General features: G+C 36.6%; 1 protein-coding gene across 9 annotated transcripts in view; it reads left to right on the forward strand.

Annotated features, from left to right (window-relative positions):
• The window catches only part of ERC2 (ELKS/RAB6-interacting/CAST family member 2), a 532,276-nt gene that overhangs the window by 53,577 nt on the left and 453,727 nt on the right, over positions 1 to 24,972 (forward strand). For all 9 annotated transcript variants that reach the window (XR_012044651.1, XR_012044655.1, XR_012044654.1 and 6 more), the window contains one exon: positions 23,813 to 24,229. Coding sequence is in view for 3 of the 9 variants with exons in the window: in XM_072876309.1 (XP_072732410.1) it covers positions 23,813 to 24,229 (417 nt within the window). In the remaining 6 variants the exon portion in view is untranslated. The remainder of the gene's footprint in view (positions 1 to 23,812; positions 24,230 to 24,972) is intronic.

Here is a 24,972-nt window from a genome sequence, read left to right on the forward strand (position 1 = left end):
TTATTAGGGAAAATAAAGATGTTGAGGTATACCATCTGGTCAGGATTATTCTGACCTTTATAGACAAAGCTTCCTTTAAGTGGGTACCAGTTGTCTTAAAAAGCACTTAAAATCCAAGGAACCAGATATAAAGTACCAGAAATGATTCAGATTTAACATATGAGTTAGAATTAAGAAAGTAATATCCTGTTCAGAGGAAGGAAGACTGTCAAAAGGGTTGTTAAGTTTAAAATCAAAAGACCAAAAATGCTTCCTTTTTCTGTAACTTTTTAAATAAGCACATTTTGATGTTTTGTTTCTTATGTCATGTAAATTTAGATCTTTCTGTGGAGTAAGAGCCAGCAAAAGCATCAATGCTCTGAACAGTCTAATTAGCCCAAGCTATTGCAAATATTCATATTATTTCTGCTGAAAAAAAAATTGACTGCTGGCTGGTGAATGTGTGCTATATTTGGGTAATATTTATAACTAGCTACAGTGCATTGATTTATTTATTGAATAGTTTTGTCAGATGCTTGCAAGGAATCGGGCTTCAGGACCAGAAAAAATGTATCTGTGCATCAGTAATAACATAACCTTCTGGTACTTTGTCTCATACAATTGAATTTTAACACAATAAAAACTACAAGCAGGCTTTCTTTTGTAGGTAGGTATGCAGATATCAGACTTTCGTCATTGGAATAACTTTCAGTACAGTTTCATTTTGAACAAACTTTTAAAAAAGGATTTAGTATAGAAGAATACACAAATGAAGTTGCCCAATAATTCTGAGCAGAGCTGCTTGATTATTAGGGTTTATTCTTAAACTCTATGTTAGACTTAAATTTAGCTGCACAGGGCTCTCGCACCAGGCTCCCGAGATGTCTTGTCAGCCAACCCAAGTGCGAAATTATCAACTTGTTGCCCTGAACTTACTGTTGTGTTTTCTGTATAGATATTATGAGGAAAAAAGGTGATAAAAGATTCTACAGAACAAAATATTAATGTAAAGTCTATTTGGTTACAAAAGTAATTAAATGTATTGTTTTTCTTTGTTTTCTGAAATGTCTGGAGCCATTTTCTCCTTGATTCTATTTAGTGACAGTTAAAAATAAATGGTCCAGCTGGCTGAAGACTTTTCACTTGGCAGGTAAACAGTTGGTGGTATTCTCCAAGGAGGTCAGGATATTTTGCATTTCATCATTCCTGGAATTTATCTTCTGTGGTCCAGCTTGATTAAACCTCCTGTGGCACTGGAGGGAAAAGCAGCAAAGGTCTTAAGGCAAGAAAAATGTGACTGACTAATTAGAGTTTAGGACTATGCAAATTTAACTATTTTTCCCCTCTCAAATACTGCTTCTGCTAAACAGAATACAGAGTAGTCACAGAAGAATAGTTGCTTGGAAATATAAATTATTTAATTATTTTATTTGACAATTTTACTTGCTATGAAGAGGAGAAAGGTCTAAAGAATTGAAGAGCTTTAAGCTCATAGACAACAAAGCATTGTGAACTTGATGTGGGTTTGAGAGCCACAAAAAGTATTTGTCCTTAGGAGGGTTATTTTTCCATCTCTCTGCAACCGAAGAAAACCAGCAGAGCCCTGCAGTGATGATAGGATCTCCTGCTACCCTTTCCAAGGGAATTTTTTGACCAGTAGACTAGGTGGTTATCCTTCTACTGTTTTGTCTCAGAAATAACTTTCAATTTCCCCTCATGCAAATACAAGTAATCTGAATAGTAACATACAGACAGTTTCTAGGGTTTGAATTAACTGAGAGATGAAAAGGAATGAGGCTCAACCAGATACGTGTTTACATTTTACTGCACCTACCAAGATTTTCATACAAGGAAAAGGTGTGGTTTTTTGGAATGGACAGCCTTTATCTTTTAAAGTAATCAATAATAAAAAAAGTGCTTGAGATTTTCTAGAATTTGCTTTGTCAATAAGTATTCATTCTGATGAATGGTTTTGGAACACAGAGGAAAATGGAATGGTTATTCACATCATGATACCCAGATATTTAATTCATATTGAATATGGATAGCACTTACTCAGGATTTCGATAGGCTCTGTTTATCAAAGGAAAAAAACTCCTTTCTAGAAAGTACAATATGTTTTACTAAGGTTTTTGGCAGTACAAATGGCAGAGTGCTATTTTAAGGTATGCTTTTCTATAAAGGCTTTTTTTGTGTTCTCAAAGTTTCAGAGTAAAAGTGGCCTAGCCTTTTTTTCTCTTAGCAGACAAAATTCAATATCTAGGACTGAACTTGTGTTCCCGGTACAACAGGGGGTCTGTGCGACAGATGAATCATAGAAGCTGCTCAAGGTATTTTGGTAAGAAGACAGTTTGGAGAGGGAAGAAACCCCCAAAGAGTACCTTTAACATGGCTTGAATATTAAGAAAGATTGAATGTGCTGGGTTTTTTTTGTTAAAAGTGATAGCTACTTTTGTTAGAAGTGGTTCATTATTCCACTGAATTTTGAATTATGAGTAAAGTTATTAAAAAAAAAGTATGAAATAGGCCTTTGAGCTGCAGCTTTTTGGTTTACTGCTGCAGATATCAGAGGTCAGTACCTCATGTTTGTGAGTGAAATTACAGTTTCAAAACTGTAATCTTTCTTGTAATTTTGAGGTTGGGTTTTTTAATAAAATAAGGTAAATTAATGATAATACAGAGGAATTGAAGCAGGAAGAGAAGGGAAGGCATTGTAGTATTATATCCTGTTTTGTCTGAAATAATGATTTAAGACTTGACAAAAGGACAGTGTTCCATTGACCACCTCTGTTCTCTTCCGTGGTCATTTAACATCTCTGTATCAGATACAGAAACTGATCATAGGAGAAAAAATAAAGCCTGCAATGCAGGCTTCACTGCCAGCATTCTGGCAAGTGTTCCTATTAGAGATAAAAGGTAGTGTAGCACCTTTTAAGCTCCATTTTATTCTCGCTTCTAGGACTTCTGATCTCTCTTTCCTGAACTCTGTGATCATGCTTTTTGATGGCTAGTCCTTTTCTCATCTTCGAACAGGCTGTCTGGCCGCTCTGGTTTTTGCACCTCTACCTCATTGGCTGACAGTTCCATACCACTAAGCGGCATCATTCCTGAAGAAAAAGTCTTAATGTTTTCATGTGTAGAAGTAACTTCTAATAGATGTGCATAGGATGGCTTTGTCTTGTTACTAGCAACTTTATCTTCCCCCCATAGAGTACATGGGAAATAAGTAAATTAGCCTGTGATCATCAATCCATTTGCTGGTTTCAGCAGCAAATGATCTACAGGCTGCAATTAAGAATGTCTACTCTGAAGCACAAAAGAACAGTGTTATGTTTAATGTTGGTTTCTCTGTGCATCTCTAGTAAAACATGTCAGATGATTGGAATAATACTGTTTAGTTATCACACTCTTCTGTCATCTCACATTTTAAACATAGGACTGTATACAAGCTTGCCTTCTTGGGCTAATAGAATTCTGACTGTAAAGAGACTTAGACAATACCTGTAAGTATTGTCTAATGGTTTAATTATGGTTTAATTCTGTAAAATCAGATTTTTTCTATTTTTCAGTTGAAAAAACAAGGGCGATTTTCTTCAGAAGTATTAATTGTAATACATTAAATAGCTTAAGATCCAGACTTTTTTTTATTTATAGTGACTGATACAAATTCTCACTTATGGTAGATTGTGTCCTCTAGAAGAACTTCCTTTGGATGGGGCTTTCCGAGTAGCACAAAGGTTTAATCCAGAGAATTCTGGTGTAGATTTTACACCTCAAGGACCATCTGCATTACTGTACACTTCCTAGCAGGTGGCATAAATGCATTTACTTCTTTACAGGTTGAGTGAGAAGGCATACTGGAAATTATAGGAGCTGTAGCATGTGGCATAGTGGAGAGCAATTCCCCTGTGAGTAATCCTTTGCTGCTACTAGTGATCTCATCTGTACAGCATCAGAATATGTCAGAGCAGGACCTCTTCCAATTCTTAGTGTGGTTAGATGGCCCTAAATTAGAGAACTGTAATTCAACATTTTATTACTTCTGGCAGTAGTGCAGTTGATTGAAATATTAGAAATATTAATTTTTCTGTGCAATCAGTGCATATAAACCTGTTCAAGAATAGTGGAAAATACCATTTCTGTTACCAGGAATGTGGTGTGAAAATACCACCTTGTAGAGTGGTGATTCTCTTGTTTATTAGAGGAGGAATTTCAAATGGAGGACTTGGAATCAAGTTTTCTGGATTTGATGTGAGAACAGTAAGGACTGCTGACAGTGATAGCTGGGCTAAGAGAAGACATTATAAAGACTAGTTTGGAATATGGGAAAAAGACTAATGCATCTTATTGCTTGTTACACTCTGCCTGCAGTGGTAGTGCTGCTCTTTTATTGCCATGTAGGCTATGGGGTGGGGAGGAGAGCATTCGTGACTTCAGCTGACTGCCAACTGCTTTGCACTTAAGGATCAACAAACAGCAAGCCAGAGCAGGAACAGAATGAAGCTTTATCTCCCTTAGCCTTTATATAGAAATGTATATCCCATAACCTTTATATAGAAATTCATTTACATTTGATTATGTTCATTTATATTTTCAACAGTGTCTTCAGTTTACCAGATTATTGTGTAAGTAATTTGTGCTGAAAAAAGTGTGTTTTTTCCCTAGAATTCTCCTAAAATTCTAGTGTGGAGTCTGAATGATGTCTGACATTAATTATCTTACAATAGCGAAGTGATATAAAAATATGAATGAAGTGCAGTACTGAACCTAGGTAGTCTGGCTTCTGAGAGATTAACTGCAGCAATGTGTGAATTATGAGTTTGCTAGTTTATTTGCAGTCTTTTATGAAAGTCAGGATAGAAATTATAATCAGTATTGTGAAACAGAACTCAGAAAACACTGTAATCCTTCAAAAGAAGAAAAATATTTCTGTTATCCTTGAGAAACATTTTGTATGGGCACGCTTGTCTGCACTGGCAATCATTTAGTGAGTCTTTGAACACATGTACATCAGAAACATTAAAACTTGAAAATCTTTGCAACACCACAAAACAAACATAATAAAGGCTCATGAAGCTTTCTGTTTAAATCAAATGTTCGTCTAATGAAAGTTGGTAGATTAGCTGCATTCAGTCGTAAAGTTTAGTTCACTTTTACATAGTCATTTTTATCTTAGAAGTGAAGTTAAAAGCGTGTAGCACAGCAAAGCAGATTGTGTTTCTCTGATGTTTATAATTGTTACTTGATGTTTTGCTTTCCACCTAATGATCTCAGTGGAGTTTCTCTCTCTCTAAAGGTTATATTCTGAAAAAGGCATGGTTTTAATTCCCAAACAGCGATATTGTTACGTGTGTATGGTGGCTCACTGCAAAGCAGTGACAATGCATCCCATCACTTTGGGCTTTTGTGACGTGGATTTAGTGATATTTCTTTAAATACTGAATAATATGTTGCTTTGTCCATCAGACTGTGGAAGACCTTCTAGGCACGCTGGGATGCATTATGCAGTATGTTTTGCCTATCATAGCTGACATTTATTTTGTGTTTAAATTGCTTCAGATATGGCTATAAGGGGTTTTAAAATCATTCCATCATGGAATCATAGAATGCTTTGGATTGGAAGGGACCTTTACAGGTGTCCTGGTTTCATCTAGTCCAATCCCCCTGCAAGAGCAGGGCTATCTTTAACTAGATCAGGTTGCTCAGAACCCCATCAAATGTGACATTGAATGTTTCTAGGCATGGGGCTTCTACTACCTCTCTGGGCAACCTGTGCCAGTGCCTCACCACCCTCATTGTAAAAAAATTCTTTCTTAAATCCAGTCTAAATTTGCCCTCCCTTAGTTTAAAACCATTGCTCCTTGTCCTGTCACAACAGGCCTTGCTAAAAAGTTTGTCCCCATCTTTCCTATAGCCCCCTTTAAGTACTGGCAGGCTACTATAAGGTCTCCCTGCAGCCTCTTCTTCTCCAGGCTGAACAACCCCAACTCTCCCAGCCTGTCCTCGTAGGAGAGGTGTTCCAGCCCTCGAATCATTTTCGTGGCCCTCCTCTGGACCCACTCCAACAGCTCCATGTCCTTCTTGTGCTGAGGGCTCCAGAGCTGGACGCAGTACTCCAGGTGGGGTCTCACCAGAGCGGAGTAGAGGGGCAGAATCCCCTCCCTCGACCTGCTGGCCACGCTGCTTTGGATGCAGCCCAGGATACGGTTGGCTTCTGGGCTGTGAGCACAAATTGTTGGCTCATGTCCAGCTTTTCGTCCATCAGTACCCCCAGGTCCTTTTCCACAGGGCTGCTCTCGATCACATCATCCCCCAGCCGGTATTGAAACCGAGGATTGCCCCAACCCAGGTGTAGGATCCTGCACTTGGCCTTGTTGAACCTCATGAGGTTCACACAGGCCCACTTCTCCAGCTTGTCCAGGTTCCTCTGGATGACATCCCATCCTTCTGGAGTGTCAACTGCACCACTCAGCTTGATGTCATCATGTTGGAAAATAGTTTATTCTGCTCATTTTTGATTTATTTTCTATTTATTTACTAGTCATCATGTCTGTGTGTGTGCTTGGGGACGTAACAGCCCTCCTGCCCACATTAACACAGATATTCTTGTTCAGGATTTTGCTACTGCATGAGTTGTACTGAACATACATCATTATCTGGGAAATGTTAGGGTTAAAGGAAAGCTGCAATTGGAAAATGTGTGGAGCGAAATAAACCAGATATAAGAGTGAGAACTTGTTGCAAATGAGTAGGAAAATCTAGAGAAAACGTGGACTACAGAAGAGAAGGGAGGAATCAGAGGTAGATTCGAGCAAAATAGCAAGCTGTAAAGCCAGTTCACGCAGTTAATATGCTCTCTCTCTTGTGTGCTGCTCAAGAGTAAGATAAAATGATCCCATTATAAAGATGCATCTGAGCATGAATTAAAAAGTAGAAAGATATAAGGTTACATGATTTCTTAAAGTTGAAAGAGCCCATACATTTTATTAAATTATTGACAGAAGATGACATTAGCTGAGCAGGATGCATGGAGTGTTTTGGTTGACAACATGAGTATTGATTCTATACTCTCACCTCCTTTTATACAGTATAGAACAAATCCTCTCTGGTCATACAGTGCAAAAACTGGGGATTAGGGGAGGATATGTTGAAGGGGATATTCATTCTGATCACAAATCTGTACTTAAACTGCAATGAAGTTGCATTATATCGCTAACAGATGTGTAAGCATGTGATTCGGGGGGAGGGGGGAAAACCAACCTAGCAATTACAACTAAATAAGCCTTTTGCACTCCGATGTGGCTGTAAAATGCCTTAGCCACCCGACAGATCTTGTGGTTCTTACCTGCAATGTGGGGTGGTTGAAAGGAAATCAATAGTAGTGGTGTGCTTGTGGAGCTTGCGTTGCTTTTTGTGAATATAAGGCTTGGAGCACAGACCAGATCCTGAAACCACTTTACCTTTTCTTGCCTTAATCATTATTTTCTGTTGTGTCCAACTGAAAAGGGGTTGCAGAGCTTTAATAACTCCTTTCTTTCTTAATAGCTGTATAAATAGAATAGTCTTACAGCATACTTAAGAGCAGTTTGAGAAATAAGGAAAAAGTATGATACAGTAGACTGTTGGCAGAAAAAAAGATAGTGCTAACAATTTAAAATTCAGCACTGTGGAATGCAGTTGGCCCCAAATGACCCTTAGTACCTGTTTATTTAATTGCAGTTGGCAACGAAAGGCTCCCTGGAGGTTTCTGGGCACTTCATGAGTTTGAACCACTACTAAATAGTAGAACAGCATATGGATGCACTACTATTTCAGCACTGTAGTAATTAAGATTATGCTGTGTACTTGGGGGGGGAAAAGAATCCACCAACATACAAGGAAAGAAAAGGGTGGGGGGAAAAAATCATAGCTGTAAAGAATCTTCAAGTAGTTTAAAATTGAATATTTACTGCATTCAGTTGCTCCCCTGTAGTGGTTTAATAGTGGATCTGTAGTCTTAGCTGAGAAATTTCTTGCTGTTTGTGGATTAGTTTCAAAATCATACTACTAGCTTGATATATTTTTTTTCCTACAGAAATATACAACATGTTTTATAGTCATGTTTAAAGAATGTAAGCCAGTAGTACTTAAAACTCAAAATCCTAAATACTTAACTGCCTAATTAAAAGTCAATTAAGTATTTTGTGCAGTACTGAGTGTTGGATGGTGATTAGGAAGACATACAGATTTAACCGTTCTTTGATGTATGTAGCTGTACTATATTTGTAATTGCTTCTTAGGAATGAAGGCCATCCCGTATTTAAACACGCAAGTAGGAAACATTGCACCTGTCAGTGTCTGCAGTGCAAACAGCGTGGTTGGAGTCAGCATCAACTGACCAGTCTTAGTGTAACCAGGGGAATGAAGTAATTTCTAGCTTAGAAATATTGTGGTTCTCTATAAGAACTTGGAGAACAAAAAGCCAAGGTTAACTTGATTTGTTGTTGAGTGCTAACTGTAAGTCAGAGGTCTAGTATGTTTTGAAAAACTTCCATGGGGAGGAAAAAACAACCCACACTTTTTTTTTCTTTTTACTGTAGCCTTATCCATAGTTTGGGGAAAAAATAGCAGCTAGTTTTGATTAGTGATGATAAGTGAGCCTGTGAGTTAAGGTTTTAAACTTAAGAATTAAAGCAAAGTTCCAGACTAGTAATGCTTTGATTTCAATTGGAACAGTATTGTAGTTAGGGATCCCCTGGTCTTCATTTAAGTAATTCTGGAGAGAGCACTTGGCTATGCACTTGGGGGGCTCCAAATTAGAGGGCGTTTTGCTACGGGATTTTTAAGTTCAGTTGTGTCTTGTGCTAGCTTTTTAATGGTTATCCTTTGCAAGGCAATCCAGTTTCAGACTCAGGGTTGGATTTTCAGTTTCTACAGATACTTTTGTGTATTATACATAGAGAAACAAATGTTTGGATTTTATTTACCTTTATATATATGTACAGACACATATCTTTAAGTATGTCTTAAGTATGTATAAGTATATATTGTGTGTGTGTATATATATATGTGTGTGGCGTTGCCTGTGTCTGTCCGTTGTATCCCCCCCAGTTGTTGAAATACGAGGGGAAAATTGCGCTCTCTTTTAAGAAAAGACTTGGCTTAGGCGGTTAATTTTATTTTTCCATACTCTACAACTTCTAATTCTTACATAAAGTTTGTTTGTTTGTTTGTTTTAGAAATGTGACCATAGTTTTTCCTTTTGTGTGTTGGTGTGTTGTTAATTTTCTGCAGGCTATGGATTTAGTGCCATCTTGTGGGAAAACTTAATAACTGCAGATTTTTTTTATTACTGAATGTACTGGATTCATTTAGGCCATAAACAAGAAGATGCTCCTATTAAATCTGACAAGAATAAATATAGATTTAACAGTTTATTGTGAAACCAAAGTCTTCCAACTTATGAAAGCATATTTTTGCAAACTGCCTAGACCTTTTGAGCCCAAAATGTTGTCTCTTTAGATTTCTCTTTCCTGCTGATCTGTACTTCTTCAGTAACTCAGGATGAAATGTCTTTCCAGATGGTCGTCGTCTTTGTGATGCATCATTTTTCGCTGGATCTAACTGAACACTGTTTTGATTGGAGCTATGGAAATCTCTATATTGATTTTTTTTTTCCTTAACTGTAGCAGAACACATAGTTCTAAAGCTCCTTTTCAAATTGTTTCAATGGGAAATGATTATGTATTATGGTTAATCAACTCGCAGTACTATTTCTAGTAGAGAAAAAAAAATGAAAGCTGAAGAGTGCTCTTTTATGTATTTTGCCTGATTAAAATATAGCAGGAAAAGGTTGAAATTGGAACTTGATTTATCACTTTTTTATTTCTGGCTTACTAAAAGCTGTGTTTGAAATTGTCACGTGAATTATATTCATATGATTTTTCTAGTGGCTGCATTAAAAGCATATAGTTAGAAAGTTTCAGAATCAAAATGTGGAGAGGATAAGAAGGTCATACAAGCTGTTAAGGTGCCCCGCTCCCACAGCTTTCAGTGATGCTATGCAGTTGTCTCCTGTGTCAGTTCAGATTTCCTGTACAGAAACTTCAAGCACTCATTTCCCATGTACACGAAACATGTGTTTGCAGTGCAGTGCTGAGGTTTTGTCTAGGCTTCTATCTTTCCTGTTCTGTGTTTTTCATTGTTTCTTAGATAGGATGTGCAAAATGTTAACTTTTACAGTATGTGTCATGTTAAGGTCACCTGAGAAATTAACACATGCAATTATTATGGCAATAATTGTTTTAATATTTCTAACGTAATTCACATCATTCAGTGTTTTGTCCGTTACTACCTACTGACAATGGCAACCATCTCTATTTCAGTCTGTTATGACCTTATTATTGGAAACACTATTTGGACACCTATCTAGTTTTCCTTCATGTGCGTTTTTCTTTGATAGCTTCAGCAGAACCTGTACTATGTCCACAGAAATTCCTGTCCTCAGATTTGATTTTATTTTTTTAAATGAAAGAAGTGGGATGTTTATTTCTTTGCAGGCAGACTGCAAAATAGGAAAAGGGAGCCCAGTTCACACGATTTTTATCTAGGAAAAGGATTGTTTTTATTTTTTTCAAGCTAATAGTGAGCTTTCTGCCAGAAGCCCCTAAACTTTATAGCAAAAGATCAAGCAGATAAAGGGAAGGACTGAAGATCAAATACCACAGGTTTTTCAGTGTTTGAAATGTGACCTTGTTTACTCTCAATACTCTCCTTTTGTAAGTAATTTCTTGACACAGTGCCTGCAAAAGAATTCCTTTAATGTAGCTAGACCTCAGTTTTTGAGAAATAAGAAAGTAATGGGCCTTTTCAACATCCAAGATTTTTGCTATGCTATTATTTTGATTGAATCAGGAAGCTGGACAATATATTCTACTCTCCAGAAAGAGAGGGGAAGTTACTTGGCAACTATTTTTTTGGCTTCTCAGGCTTTTTTAAAGCTGGCAATCAGAACCAATGAATTCTTAACTTCCTGTTCTTCATTAGCTGAAGTTTGCACAACGGTTCATAGTGAACTGGTGTTACCAAATATAATCTCATGGATATACCAGGAAGAGGGCAAATATAATTTCCCAGATTTTCAAACAGGTGCATTTCAGTTGTACCTGACCACAGGAGCAGGAATAGAGCTCAGCTCCCTATGACAAATGCAAATCTTAATTCACATACAATCTTGCTTTTTAAATAAATATTCCCAGTATGTGGTTTTGGCTTTCATTTCTGGGCCCACTGTGATCATTGGTAAACTTAATTTCTTCTCCAGCCCTAAAACAGCATTGAAGAATGTTGATCTTACGGCATTCTACAACTGTTTAAAAAAACAATTATGGAGTCCCTAGAGCTTTTCTGAAAAAGAAAATTGCACTCCCGTCGATCAGTAATCTATGCTGGAATCTGACAGGGCAGTGTTCAGTCTGCTGCTGGTCCACTGAGGACACAGTATGCGATTTCACTGAGAGGAGCTCTGCGTTTTTTTCTTTAAAAAAACCCCAACCCCAAAACAACCCCACAAACTAAACCACACCCCTGCCCTCTCCCAACATGTGATTAATCAGTTTCTGTATTGATAACATAAATTTGTAACTGATTTTGTGGAATAAAAAGAATTTGAAACTTGTAGTTATGGTGAGACTGCGACAAATAATATTTTAACCCTTTTTCAGACACTTTAGTTACATGTTGGCAGATTTGAAGATTAGGGAATGGTCAGTAGCCTTTCTTATTGAAAGTTCAATTTGTACCTCTGCTGCTTTGCTCGTTGGTTTGACGAGACTGACATCAGGGAAGAATCTCTTCATATCCCCTTCTTACCCAGTATAATTTCTGATGTCTGGAGGAGTCCATCTCTTTATTGCTCATCTTTTCTGAGTAAGAAGTAGAAAACTGATATAGTGCGGTTAATAGCATTTCATGGCAGCTATCCTATATTGGCAGTATGAATTACTGTAATTTCAGTGTGTACAATATTTAGTATAGGAAATGCTCATGGAAACTCTGTGAAGTACTGAGTTTTGCGGCTTTTCTTAAATGCTGGTCAGTCAGAAGTGTTGTTTTTGCAGTAGCACTGTCATCCATAGGTGAAGGCTGATGGTCTTCCTGCCCTTTATTGGAGGGTAACGAAGGGTTAAATCCCTGACAATCCCTGACTAAGACCTTACTGTGATACATAGACTTGCATTTTTTTTTTTTAGTTTCACTTGCATCCTTGTTCTCTTTTGTTTTCTTCCCCTGCAAAGATAGTGTTAGTTACCTTGCTGAGCAGAGTTGATGATAGGACATTTCCTGTAACTTCCTACCTGATAGGACTAAACAGGCCTTGAGCAAGCTCGTTAGGCTTCCTAATTAAATCACTGATAACAGGAACTCGGGACGTTTGTGCCGAAGATAAGCACCAAAGAACTAGTTTAAATTGACCCCCTTGTAACATTCCGAGGCCCAAGGACTGGTGAGCTAACTCGATGACTATATATGGACAAAGGAAGCCCAAAGTTCAACTAGTGGACAGTGTGAGGAAGACTATGGAAGACCACTGGGAGGGTGAAAAGACCCTAACCCTAATTTTGCTGCGCATGCTTGGACTATGTAAATGAATTCCGGGAACTCATCACCATAAAACTGCCCTTTTCAGGAAATTTGATGAATATGTATGATTTTTCTCTATATGAACTGATGTGTTGTGCTAACCTGGCGGAGCACTTGTGGCAGAGCGATCCCCAGTGCTGCCCAGCGCTGCAATAAAGAATACCTGCTTAATAGTCATCCCGACTATTGAGTCCTGATTTCGGCTTTTCATGGCAACAGTATGGCTGAAGTGGTTCAGAACATTCCCTGTTCTGAGCTGTTGCAGAGGTATTCAAAATCACAGAATGTTCAGGACCTAATACTGTTTAGAACTGGAGCCCTAGCATCAGGGATCACTGAAGAACTAGAAGAGTGCTACTTAAAGGAAGGAAATAAACCTTGAGTTTAAGGCTCTGAAGAATTAAAAATTTTAATTACAACCATGAAAAATGTTAGATCATTCTATGTAAATATATATTTTTTTGCTTATAAAAAAGATAGCCATATATATTTGAATACCAATATCCTTAAAAATTCTGTGAATGTTTGCTCACTTGGTTTCAGTTATTTGGCTGTTAGCATTTCAGAAGCCTTAAATAGGAATTCTATCATAGAGCAGGATCTGTTATTTCCCGGTAACGTGCTCAATTATACATGATCTTAATTCAACAATATTCTGGAGTGTCATTCATGTTCTAAATATCTTCCTTTGACATTTTTGAGGTGGAATAGTAATGTAGTGTTGTCTTTTTGCATCTTTAATGTACAGTTTATATATTGCAAAAAAGTTATTTTCTAAGACTTGTATAATTTTCCTCAAATAATTTGTTGGAATTTACTCAACATTTTCCTTTAGGGAATTATTTAGTGGAAGCAGTTGTCGTTGTTGGCAATCTAAAATATTTAGTATTATATTTGCATGGCTCAAAAACAAGTGATTGACCTAAAAGAAACTTTCTACTTAAGCAACAGGTCAAGGCCTTTCTGAGAGAGGCTGCATGCACTGGGCTTATTCAAAGGCATGCAGATGAGAGCTGATTAATGCCTAACACTGCGAAATGGTAAAATACCACAAAAGTATACTGCTTGTTTTCCTGGGTGAAAATGTTAGAATAGAGACACTAGAAATACCTTACCTTAAAGGATAATAAAAATAATTTTAGTAGTGCCTTTGATGAATGAGACACATGAAATAGACCAGATGTAATTAAAAGCATTAAGGCCACACTTGTTTGATCTTGCTGGTAGGAAAAAAAAAAAAAAGGTTTCTTTTGACTCTTAAACAAGATATAAAGCAGAGGTGCTGACCGCTTATAATCATTAATGAACCCATATGCACTTTTCATAATAAGAGGTGTGTTAAAATTTAGTGTGTTGGCTAAATTTCATGTGATTTACGAACTTACTCAGGGTATGGCACTTTTGATGTTCTGGGCATTAAATAAATAATAACCCACTAATTATAACCATAACAAAAGAGGAAGATAATGCTATTTTATAAAAAGCTTGGCATTAAACATCACTATGCTGGAAAATAGAATCTGCTTTGTTCATGGAAACTTGAACCTGTTAGAAATCAGGGAGGAAATTTTTTTCTGAATTTCCTCCATTTTTTGGTTAAAATAAAATGGAAGCAGTTTCAATCAGTTCTAAATACATAGTTCAACATTTTGTTAATGAACAACACTTTGCTCATTGAATTTTAAGAAAGTTTTTTTCCATGAAGTTTTAAGATCTTTGTGTGTGTGTAACAGCAAGTATCTTCTCCAAATAGAACATACTGAAAATACTTGATAACTTACTGCAAATTGTTACCTTCTGAAAGCAAGCAATTGTTACTTCAGAGGTATATTTATGATGTTGAGTTAAATATCTTTTGATAGGAAAGTTTTAATGGCAGAGAAGGCACTCCCCAAACCCCGGGCATCCAGAAGTACCAGACAGTGCATCGGCAGGATTGCACCTTTCCTGTTCCCTTTAGATAAAAGGCTGAGGAGATAACTGGAAATCTGCTGGTTTACGAGCAGAAGAGAGCTAGGAATGATGTGTTGTTTTGCTTTTTGTTTTAATCTTGTATCTGTTCATTAACAGTGGGGTTTGGGGGTGGGGTTGTTGGGGGGGTGGAATTTTTTGGAAAAGGACTTGAGTGCTTTTGCACTTTCCTAGACTTGTGCTGTGATGATGTGAAGCTCTGGGGATTCTGTTCTCTGACTGCAGTTACTCCTGGGGTTAGCTGTAGGACTGAGATTCTGCTCATCTTTGGTAAACTGTGGGCAGTCAGAACACAAATTGAAAGGATTGGTTATGTGGAGCCTAGGCCATGTGAGAAATCTTGTGTGCGGAGGGTAAAGGTTTATGGTCCCAAATGGTCTAAAACCTTCCTTCCCCCAGTGCTTCAATCCCCCAAAAGAGCGGAAATTATTTATCCTGGCAAGAAAAGAGTATCAGGGAAACTGCAGTGCATTAGAGGATGGAGGGAGGTTTTCTCACTGTATATAGTTACTTTATCTGATGAGAATAGTTTTTAAATATGAACGCCTAAGATTTATCTTTTGAGTGTCCAGGACTTCTAAAACTTGCATTGTTCTTACCTGGGTAGCTAATGTTACAGACAGAATTTTTGGGAAAAAAAAAAAAAAACAACCCACCTGCTTTTCTTAAGCTAACATTGATTTCCAGGCCTTGTTAAAATGTATTTTGCTTTTTTCTCCTGGTAAGTTGTCATAAGTAATCTTGAAACAGATTCTTCCAGATGTGTTCAGATTGGTCGAAATCTGTGTTACAGGTGATTTTCAGTCAACTAAAATACTATTTAGTGATTCTGGCATTGCTCAGCCCTAAAAACATTGCAACAGCATTTTTCCAAAGGGAAGAGGGGGGAAAAAGGAGGCCACAGTCTTGCCATAACAGCATAATTGGACTGTTTAAAAGCTGTAATAGTACCAGTAATGATCACCTAAATTCTAAACCCTGCATTTTGCTATCATACTGATGAAGTACATATTTTAATAAAGCTTTTTTTTAGTAACTAAATAACTTGATGTGGGCATTTTTGTGAATGTGTATCTTTGCAGATTACTCCTCTCAAGGCTTTGTATGACTTCTTACATTTCTAAAAGTACCTTCCTCTTGTCCTTCTGGTTCTTATGATTACAGGCTACAAGATTTGGCCCATGAGCATTAAAGTGATTTTTATCAATAGGAGAAAACATAGATTAATTCAAATTTTCTAGGTTAAAGGAATTGATTGATGAAGAAGGTTGTACTGAACTTTTGCTTTTGAGATACTGCTTTATACAAGGTACACCATAACTGAATTCCTGTTGGTAAGTGTGGACTGAGGCAAAGTGTACTGTGTCTCTGCAGTGATAAGACTGTGTTCTGACTTCGGTTGAAGCTGGTTGATAAATATCAGAAATCCTCCATTGAATAAATAATTCAACAAATAGTATTTAGCTAGCTTTCTTCAGGAAAAAAAAAAAGGAAGTATTGCATTTTAGAGGCAAGGTGAATTTGAAAGACCTGAAATGAGATCACACACCACAGAAAGCATTGGCTATGCTGGAGAAATGTAGTGGAAGAAAGAATGAAGGGATTATAGGGAGAGCTGTTTCGGACATATAGTTAGGTTTTTTCTACCCCAAAATACTCCAAATGAACAAATGAACTTCAGTGCTTTAGAGATGGATTTGTGGTTCTGTAAATATCTATTATGAAGACATATTATTTGACAGAATGACAAACCATATCTGTGATAGCAGACCCACTTAGGGCAAACGGCAAATCAAAGGAAATAAATGAAAAATGACATCTCTCAGCCCACAGCAAAGCAGAGAATTCAGAAAGAAATATATTTACAGATTGTGCCTTAAGAATTAGGTGCAAACCTCCTATGAAACGTGCAATACTAAAACGTTTTAGCCTACAGTTACTCCTCAGTTATAAATGAGATGCATTTTTGTACATTGATCTGAAGTTTTTAGGCAATACTTTGTCTTTCCAATCTTATTTGTTTTTCACCAAAATATTTGTGTGAGATGACCCAGAGAAGCTGACTGAATAGTAATGAAGTCTGATAGTTCAGATTAAATATAATGTCTGTATTAAGAAATGCAGATTTAAATGTACATGACATTATTTAACTTGCAAAGCATGGTATTAAGGGCAAGCTTTATAGAATTTGACAAGGCACCAAATTTAAGAACATAGGAAAGAGAAATTAAGGAAAGCCAGTAAACAAGAATTCTCTCTTTTCAAATACATGGTTCTACCAGCAAACGGTGTTATGCAGAAGTTGTCTCACATCTGTTGCACCTCCAGAATTTTTAATGCTGAAAATGCATCGTGTGTGTGGTCTGAATCTCCTGTGATTCCTCACAAATCACATCTGTCTTCTCCTTTCATCTCTTGCTGTCAGTCCTGTCTTATTCAAGCAAAATTCTTGTCAACTGATCTTCAGTTTTGTTTGGATGCCAGAATTCTAAATTACATTAGACAGACGAGCAAATGCATGGGAGAATCCATTTCTTAATTTATACTCATGAAGAAAATATCTCCAATTCCCTTTCTGGTTTTCTCTTAGAGAAGAAAATAAAGATTTGCATGTTTGTCCTTAACAATGTTTCGTTATAAATATTTGCAAGTCTAATGCTCATACTTGTTTCAGCAGTATAGCTAAAGTTAACATATAAGTTGGTTTAGATGCAGTTCATAAGAAAGCTTTAAGTAGTTTGTCACCTTTCAATGACAGAGCTTCGTACAGTGAAGAATGAAAATGGAGCAGTGGCAGATTATAGAACGAATAATGAAGCTTGATTTTAGAAAATGAGAGTATAGTTGATAGTATAATTTGCTGTTATACTTGTTCAGATGTATTCAGTTATAGTTGTAGCTTTCTACTGTATACAGTTACACAGTAGGATTTTTTTTCCACAGTCGTCTTCATCATAATATATTTCCTACTGCCAAGAGACTAGACTATATCAACCGATCCAGCTCTGGAAAGTCTGTATTTATGTCCCAAGACACAGGGCATTTTAGTTAGTACGTTTTATTCCTTTCATTGTATGCACCATAGAGATAATGTGATCATGCAAGGCTGCTTATTAAGATATCCCACACCATCAAGAAGTTAGCTGCAGAGACTGCTTAAAACAATCATCCGTAGTTTGAAGAATAAATTCAGAAAAATACTGTGTTAGACCATGCCTTTTCAAAGGCTGTAACAGATCATAAACGACTGACAAAACCCTTTGTCACGTTTATGTGCATTAATAAAAGGAAAAAGAGAAAAAAGAAAGAGTATATTGAAATCTCTAGTTTGGTTTGATTTCCAGCTCTTCTGGAAGTCTTGAAGCCATCCTGATGTGCTCCTATGTATTCCCGTACTGCCAGCTGCCTGGTGTAAGGTAAGGCACTTCAGCCTCACCTCACATCCCACCCTGCAGCGTGTGGATGTCTCTTTCCTGGACTCCGCTTATTCCTTTGAAACTTGCAGGGTTTTGCTGTCAGCTGGTTTTCACTTTGTCAGATTGTTTGACCATCATGTTACATGGAAGTTCTGGCATTGATAGGACAGAGACGGTTATCACAGTAGTCATTGCTTCTCAATTGTTGTAAAGCCAGGTAAGAGAGTCCCAGAAGACAAAGCTAATACATTTTGTCCTTGTGTTTGGAGTGGGAAAGAAACAGGAGAATCAGGAGCTAAAAATAGAGCTGTGAGAGATAGGAGCTAGAAGTCAATAAAAAGGCAGTGGGGGGTGAGAGGAAGGATTGAGACATTCGGTGGGGAAAAACCACTCAAGTCCAATAAAGTAGCTATAGCTCTTTTTGGATAGAGCACCAAAATAACAAATCATCTTGGGTGGCTACAGAAATAGTTGTTTAAAATCTACTGGATGATCTTGCCATTGCCTCCTTTAGTCATAGTGCTGTACTGAATTACTTAGAACAGAAACTATCAAAGAACATACTCAGAATCCTTCAGCAGCTCTGGTGCCCAAATTTGAGTGATTCCTGTCTGAGGAATTAGCTTGTTAGATTGTCACTACCTTACAGAAAACTACTAGCAAATTGCATATGGATGGATGTGTATTTCAAAATCTATCACTTGATGATAGCATAAGACCACTTTCTGCCACCAAATCCTTCAGGTTGGCTTTCCCAGTCAAGACAGCCCCAGTTATAATTTCTTTCTTTCTTAACCTTAAACAAGATTTATCACTTTCTTCCACCTTAGTAGCAGGCAATACTTTCCATGACAGTAGACCGGATTCTTCAACATGTTCTTTGCTTTGGGAGCCAGGGTGATGGTGCAAAGTACAAGAAGCTGTGTACTTCTGTAGGTGGACTAACAATTTTAAATCGGTCAGTCTCCTTGTGATTTCCTTTTCCTCCACTGTTCACCATATAGCTAAGGCTCTGGGATGCTCTGAAGGTCCTTATGTGCTCTGGCCCAAGGCCTACTGTGGCAGGACAGTTCTCTGCAGGCAATTCCTTTGGGAATAGCCAGTTGGCACAGATTAGAGGAACTTCCTTGTGTAGAAGGTGAATTGGAATCCAGGAAGGGCCATTAATTCATCTTCCTTTCATAGTTTTGTTTCAGTTTGTGGGGGCAAATTTTGAAAACCTGCACTATGCTTAATTCAGAGAAAGATTAATGGGACCTCCTGTGCAGTTCCATGGATTGCCTCTTGGAGTCAGGCTATAGAGAAGGAATGAAAAATTTCTGAGAGAACTGTTTATCTATTACTGAGAAATTGGCATGGAAATATTTCTGGTCAACTGGTCTGTTTTTAAGAGAAATTATGAAAAATATGATAGATCTTCCATGTTTTTTTTAAATCCCATAAAGTTCTATGTCTATGTAATGATAGCAGTGTGACAGATATTCACAGCACTCCTACGTTCCTCCCCCACTGCAATTAATTATACAGTTTCTTTCCACCCTCACAACATTTGTTCTTTCCTTCTCTTAGCTAGCTGCAGATACAAAAATCTGTGCCAGCACAAGTCTAAATTTGGTCCGTCATGTTCAAAGAGAGTTCTAAGTCTTGAAGGTGTACAAAAATGGATTCTCTTATGTCAAAGTAGCAGTAGTCTGCCACAGTTGAGGCTGTTAGTTTTAACACAATTACTGAGAAGCAGCCACAACTACTCTTGTGCTTAGTGACAAACGCGGTTATGGGCAGAACCTAAGAACCCGGTACATAGGCTGCTGTGGGGCAGAAAAGGAAGTTGTCTGGTCTATCTTAACCAGAATTGCTGGTTGAGCTCTGATTTCTAATTTTTTGTGTGTTAATCCAACAGTTTTGGCTTTTACAGCTTGCGTTGAGAAGGGTTGTATGTTAGCAACGTGATCATTAAGTTTGCTTTTATTTTTGTCTTACAACATTTTAAATATTTTAGAAATTAGTTTCCCTTTGCTTAGCTAAAGTCTTATAGACATATAGGCATTTGGTGTACAGAGACTGCTTGACTTTGGGAAAACATTTACTTGTAAATAGTTTTTAGCATCAAGTAATAAATATTGTCTAATTTAACATTAGGAGGACGTATCTTAAATCATTATTCAGATTGGAGAAAACAATTCTTTTGTCTATTTGTAGACTACTGGTAGTTGCTGAATATTGCTGTTGCTTAGGAGTGAAATAATTTTGGAATGCAGAGGATTTAGTTTACTGTGCTTATGCAAAGTAAATTTTATAGGCGTGTTATTTCAGCTAGTCCTTCTTTTCAAGAATGTATAGAGGTGAGCTTCATTCTTCAAATAAATGCCCTGGGACTGAAACTCTGGCTGATGGCTGACGTGGACACCAACTTGAAAATTAGTTAATTAAAAGGGAAATTTCTTTGTATAACATTGAATGAAATTTTGTTTGATCAAAAGGAAGCATTTAACTTAGAAAAATTCTAACTCCATTTTAAAAAAGAGACAACTTAAAATTAAAAATAGCATGAAAAAGTTTAAAAGACTAAGCTTCTAATTTGAAAAACAAAAAATAAAACATTTATTGAATTATTTTGAGCTTTTGAGAGGCGCTGTTTGCCAAGCTTGATGCAAATTTATGAATAGTTGAAATGGGTACAAATCTATTCTATAATTACTCATCTGGAAATTTTCAATAAGCTCTAACCAAGGCTTTCTTCCATAACAGGAAAACCAGGTAAAGATGCGTCGCATCAGTTACATGATTCCAAGTCCGAAGTTGTAAAAATGAAGCTCTTTCCCTTAAAATTCAGTCCCAAGATGGAATGAAAAATTTTATATAAATTTTATTTCTTTATTTGATTGTGGTCTCTTTAATTTTGGTCACATTTGCAACACTTTCATGGTTTCCCTTGAAGCCTTTGAATAAAAATGGGTTTTTGTAAATGGAAGCTGTGAGTCCCATGCTTAATGGCTTTCTGTCAGAAGCTTTCAGCACCGCCCCCAACCAGTAACACCACCACCACCTGACCAGACAAAAACCTGCTCCTTCGGCTTCAAGATAGAAACTTGTAGTGAGAGTTCATAAATACTTGTAAAAAAATCCCTTACCAGTCATGCCGCTGAAACAAACTATTGAGTGTAATTTTGAAGTAGCTTGTAACATCATCAGCTAAGCTAAAATGTTCTCAAAGCTGAGAATGGAGATGTTCCAATGTATTCTTTGAGGTGTCCGTCATTTTTTTTCTGAGAAATTACTTTTTTAAAAAAGTGAAATGTTGCTTTTACCTGCTCCCTTGCCTTTCCATCTCAATAGTCATATATTGAAGAATGTAATGTAATGGGAAGGTAGTTTCTGGTTTTCTTTTTCCTTTTCTTTTTAATACTTTTAAGCCAGGATTTCATCCATATTTCTGCTCTAATGCTAGTGAAGAAGAAAAATAATATTTTCTTGTATAAGAAAACTTGCAATCTCTTTAGTAGAAACTGAATTATTTTTAATTCTGTAATTTCAAGCATCTATTCTCCAACTTTCAGTGTTACTCTATGCGCTAATCTTTGTAGCTTTGTAAGGCTGTATTCTCTAATGCAAGATGTCACTTAGTCTGCAATCACCGCAAAACTACTGTATTGGCTGGTGAAGGTAATCTACACAAATTATGTCCCTATGACTTAACACAGTGAAAAAGCATTTAAAAAGAAATGGTTTTGACTCTGTTTACTTGGCAGCATCTGTCCCTCTTTGTCATTGCCTTCCCATGTCTTCGTTAATTCACTCATTTGTGATAACCATTGAATATAATTTCTGTACTATTTGAAAATTTGATGTGGATTTATGCACTGAGTTTCTGTGCTAAAACTGTCAGTCTTGGGGTCATAAGCACTCAGTATATTAGTAGATTTAAAGTGGGAAAATTGCTACATCTAGAGGATTTAAAATGTTTAAATCTACATTTAAACATTATAAAATGTTTATTTTATAAAAATAAACAGTTAAGTTTATTGGGAGCTTTAAAGTTTATCTAAATAATTAAAAATATGATGAGATTAAGAAAATATAAGAATTACCATTAAATAAAAGCAGGGTTGCAAATGAGTAGCCTACATTTGTATGCTCTTAACTGTGTGCCTGATAAGATGTGAATATTAAGCGAATTAAGATCTGGACATCTATTAAAAAAGTGCCATTTAATGATAGAACGGATTAAAAGTGTCTAACTGTACAGAATTCTACCACTGGCAATACTTTTTTCCATTTGAAATAACTGATAAAAGACATGATTTCAAAAGGTTATTTTCTTAAGGTTTTGTATATTTCATTTAGTTTAAATTATTGTTGCAAACTGGCAGCTTTAGATGTAATTGTGCTAAACATGAAGGTAGTGTCAAATGAGATGATGTTTTGTTTGGTGGGGGTTGCTTGGTGTTTTGTTTGGTTTTTTTGTTTTGTTTTTGTTCTGTTTTTAGAGTATGAAGTTGCAGAATATCCATTAATGCAAAAAAGTCTGGTGCCATTCATTTAAGTCCACTAATTCCTGCAATGCAATGTCTTCTGGTACAGACCATGTGACTGTTCAGGAATTCATATTTCTATAAATTCAGTATGCTGTGTAGGCGGTGAATAGAGGGGAAAAAATAAGAAGAAAAACAAATCGTCAGATAAAAATATAATCTGAAATTAACATCATAGATAATTATCCTAAATTACTATAGTTTATGTTCCAACCTCAACATGGGCAAAATTCTTTTTGATTTTGATTTGTGTTGAATAAGGAGTGCAAGGTTTACTTCCTGAACAGGGAAAGAGCCATGTACTCAGATGTAGTACAAATATTTTAGGACAAGTTACTGTGTTTTGAAAAACCTTAAAGTGTAAAAGAACAGTCAGCTAAAATAGGAATGTTGTTATTCACTGTGGGATCGATTATTTCTTATATGTTTGTCACATTAATTGAGTAAAGTCTGTCGGTATTTTAGATTTATATATTTGAGTACTGTGTAAGTTGTTGGTGCCTTTCTGTATAACTCAATAAAATTATTTTTTTTTTGTTGAAGGCACTTTTTGTTGAATTCAGTTCTTTCTGTTGAATCTCCTTTGCTTGCATCTGACCTTTATTTATGTTGATTTTGCTTCATTTTTTCATTTACCATGCTGTTCAGTTTTTGGATGCCAGGAGAACAAAGGTTTGTCCACTATTTGCAGTCAATTTATTTTTCAAAATTCAGTATTGCTTATTGTGTTTTTTTGTTTGCTTGTTAGAGATACAGTAATCCTGTTTACTAAACATGTTCATAGCTTTAGTCGCCAAAAGAAACAAAACCAACCAGCCCCAACTCAGCCCCTCCCCAAAGCCCCTTCAATTATAGTGAGTGCTTTGACTGACTTTATAAACAGCAGTGCTGTTGAGCACCATGAAGGGCAGAATTACCTGTAGTCTATGAAGTAATTTAGAAAACATGGAATACTGAGTCTTTCAGCTTTATAGGAACATATTGACTGTACTAATGGACATCTTGCTGCCTAGTGTTTGGGTTTGTTGGTTTGCCTTTCTTTCCTATTTATTTTATCTGTAGCTGACACTTGGTGTGTGTGTGTGTGTGGTCTTTTTTTTTCTAGAAGCACTTGAAAGATATCATTACAAATATTGTCACATTCATTTGCTATTTTATAAGGTCATTTGATATACTTTCATCACTGATTCTGATGAATCTTTGTAACAGCGTACAACAAAAGGTTAATCAGACTAATCCTACATTCAGATTCTAAATTCTTTTTTTTTTTCTCCTTTATTTTCTTTTTTGCAGCATCTGCAAATGACAATCCAGGCACTTCAAGATGAGCTTAGAACCCAGAGAGACCTTAACCATCTTCTCCAGCAAGAAAGCGGAAACCGAGGGGCTGAGCATTTTACCATTGAGCTCACAGAGGAGAATTTTCGAAGACTTCAAGCAGAACATGATAGACAAGCTAAAGAGCTCTTCCTGTTGAGAAAAACGCTAGAAGAAATGGAGCTTAGGATTGAAACACAAAAGCAAACACTAAATGCCAGAGATGAATCAATAAAAAAGCTTCTGGAAATGTTGCAAAGTAAAGGTTTGCCATCTAAAGGAATGGAAGATGACAATGAGAGAACTCGAAGGATGGCAGAGGCTGAATCTCAGGTTAATCACTTAGAAGTTATTTTAGATCAGAAGGAGAAGGAAAACATGCATCTTAGAGAGGTAAGGAAAACCTCATGTATTTGTTTAAAAGATATTGTCAAAGTACTTGCGGTTTTAGAAATATAGAGTATCTAAGTATTTTCTTTTTCTGCTCTATTTTTTTCATAAAAAAAAACATGCAGTTGTTTTACATCTGTAATAAATACACAACAGGACTGATATTTGAATTTATGGAAGAAATTATTATAAGAAATTATGGAAGAAAAGTAATTGTATTTGTGGCTTATTGTCTCTGACATTGTTGCTTTGCATAGTTTCTGTATTCTTTGTATTTTGACAAATCAGTGTTTGGCAAATGAAGACTACAACTACTGAAGGGAGAAGTAACACCTGCTGCTGCTATAAACTAAATAGTCATGAGTGCATGCTACTTTTGTGTTTGATTTTATACCCCTTGTGTTTGAAATAAGTGTTTTTAAAATGTTTTGCCTTCCATATAAACAAAGGCTTCTGCCTATATGCATTTCTAATGTATTTTCACGTGTGGTGCCCCAACTTTTTGGGTAAATATACCACATAATGTTGCCACATTAAAACACTGGGGTGGTGGCTGCACTGTACTTTGAGAGATCCTTAATTTGATCCCAAGCCCATCCGCACCAGCTGCCCACATCACTTGTGAATGCATTTTTGGGACTGGATTTGGGATGATTGAAGTAGTACAATTGAAAGAAAATCTGGCCTGGTGTCAAGCCCACCTGCCCTCTACCTCCCAGCAGCCCATCAGCACTCTCCTGTGACTA

The sequence above is a fragment of the Ciconia boyciana genome, chromosome 11, assembly GCF_034638445.1.
Source record: "Ciconia boyciana chromosome 11, ASM3463844v1, whole genome shotgun sequence".
In the NCBI taxonomy this organism is placed as follows: Eukaryota; Metazoa; Chordata; class Aves; order Ciconiiformes; family Ciconiidae; genus Ciconia; species Ciconia boyciana.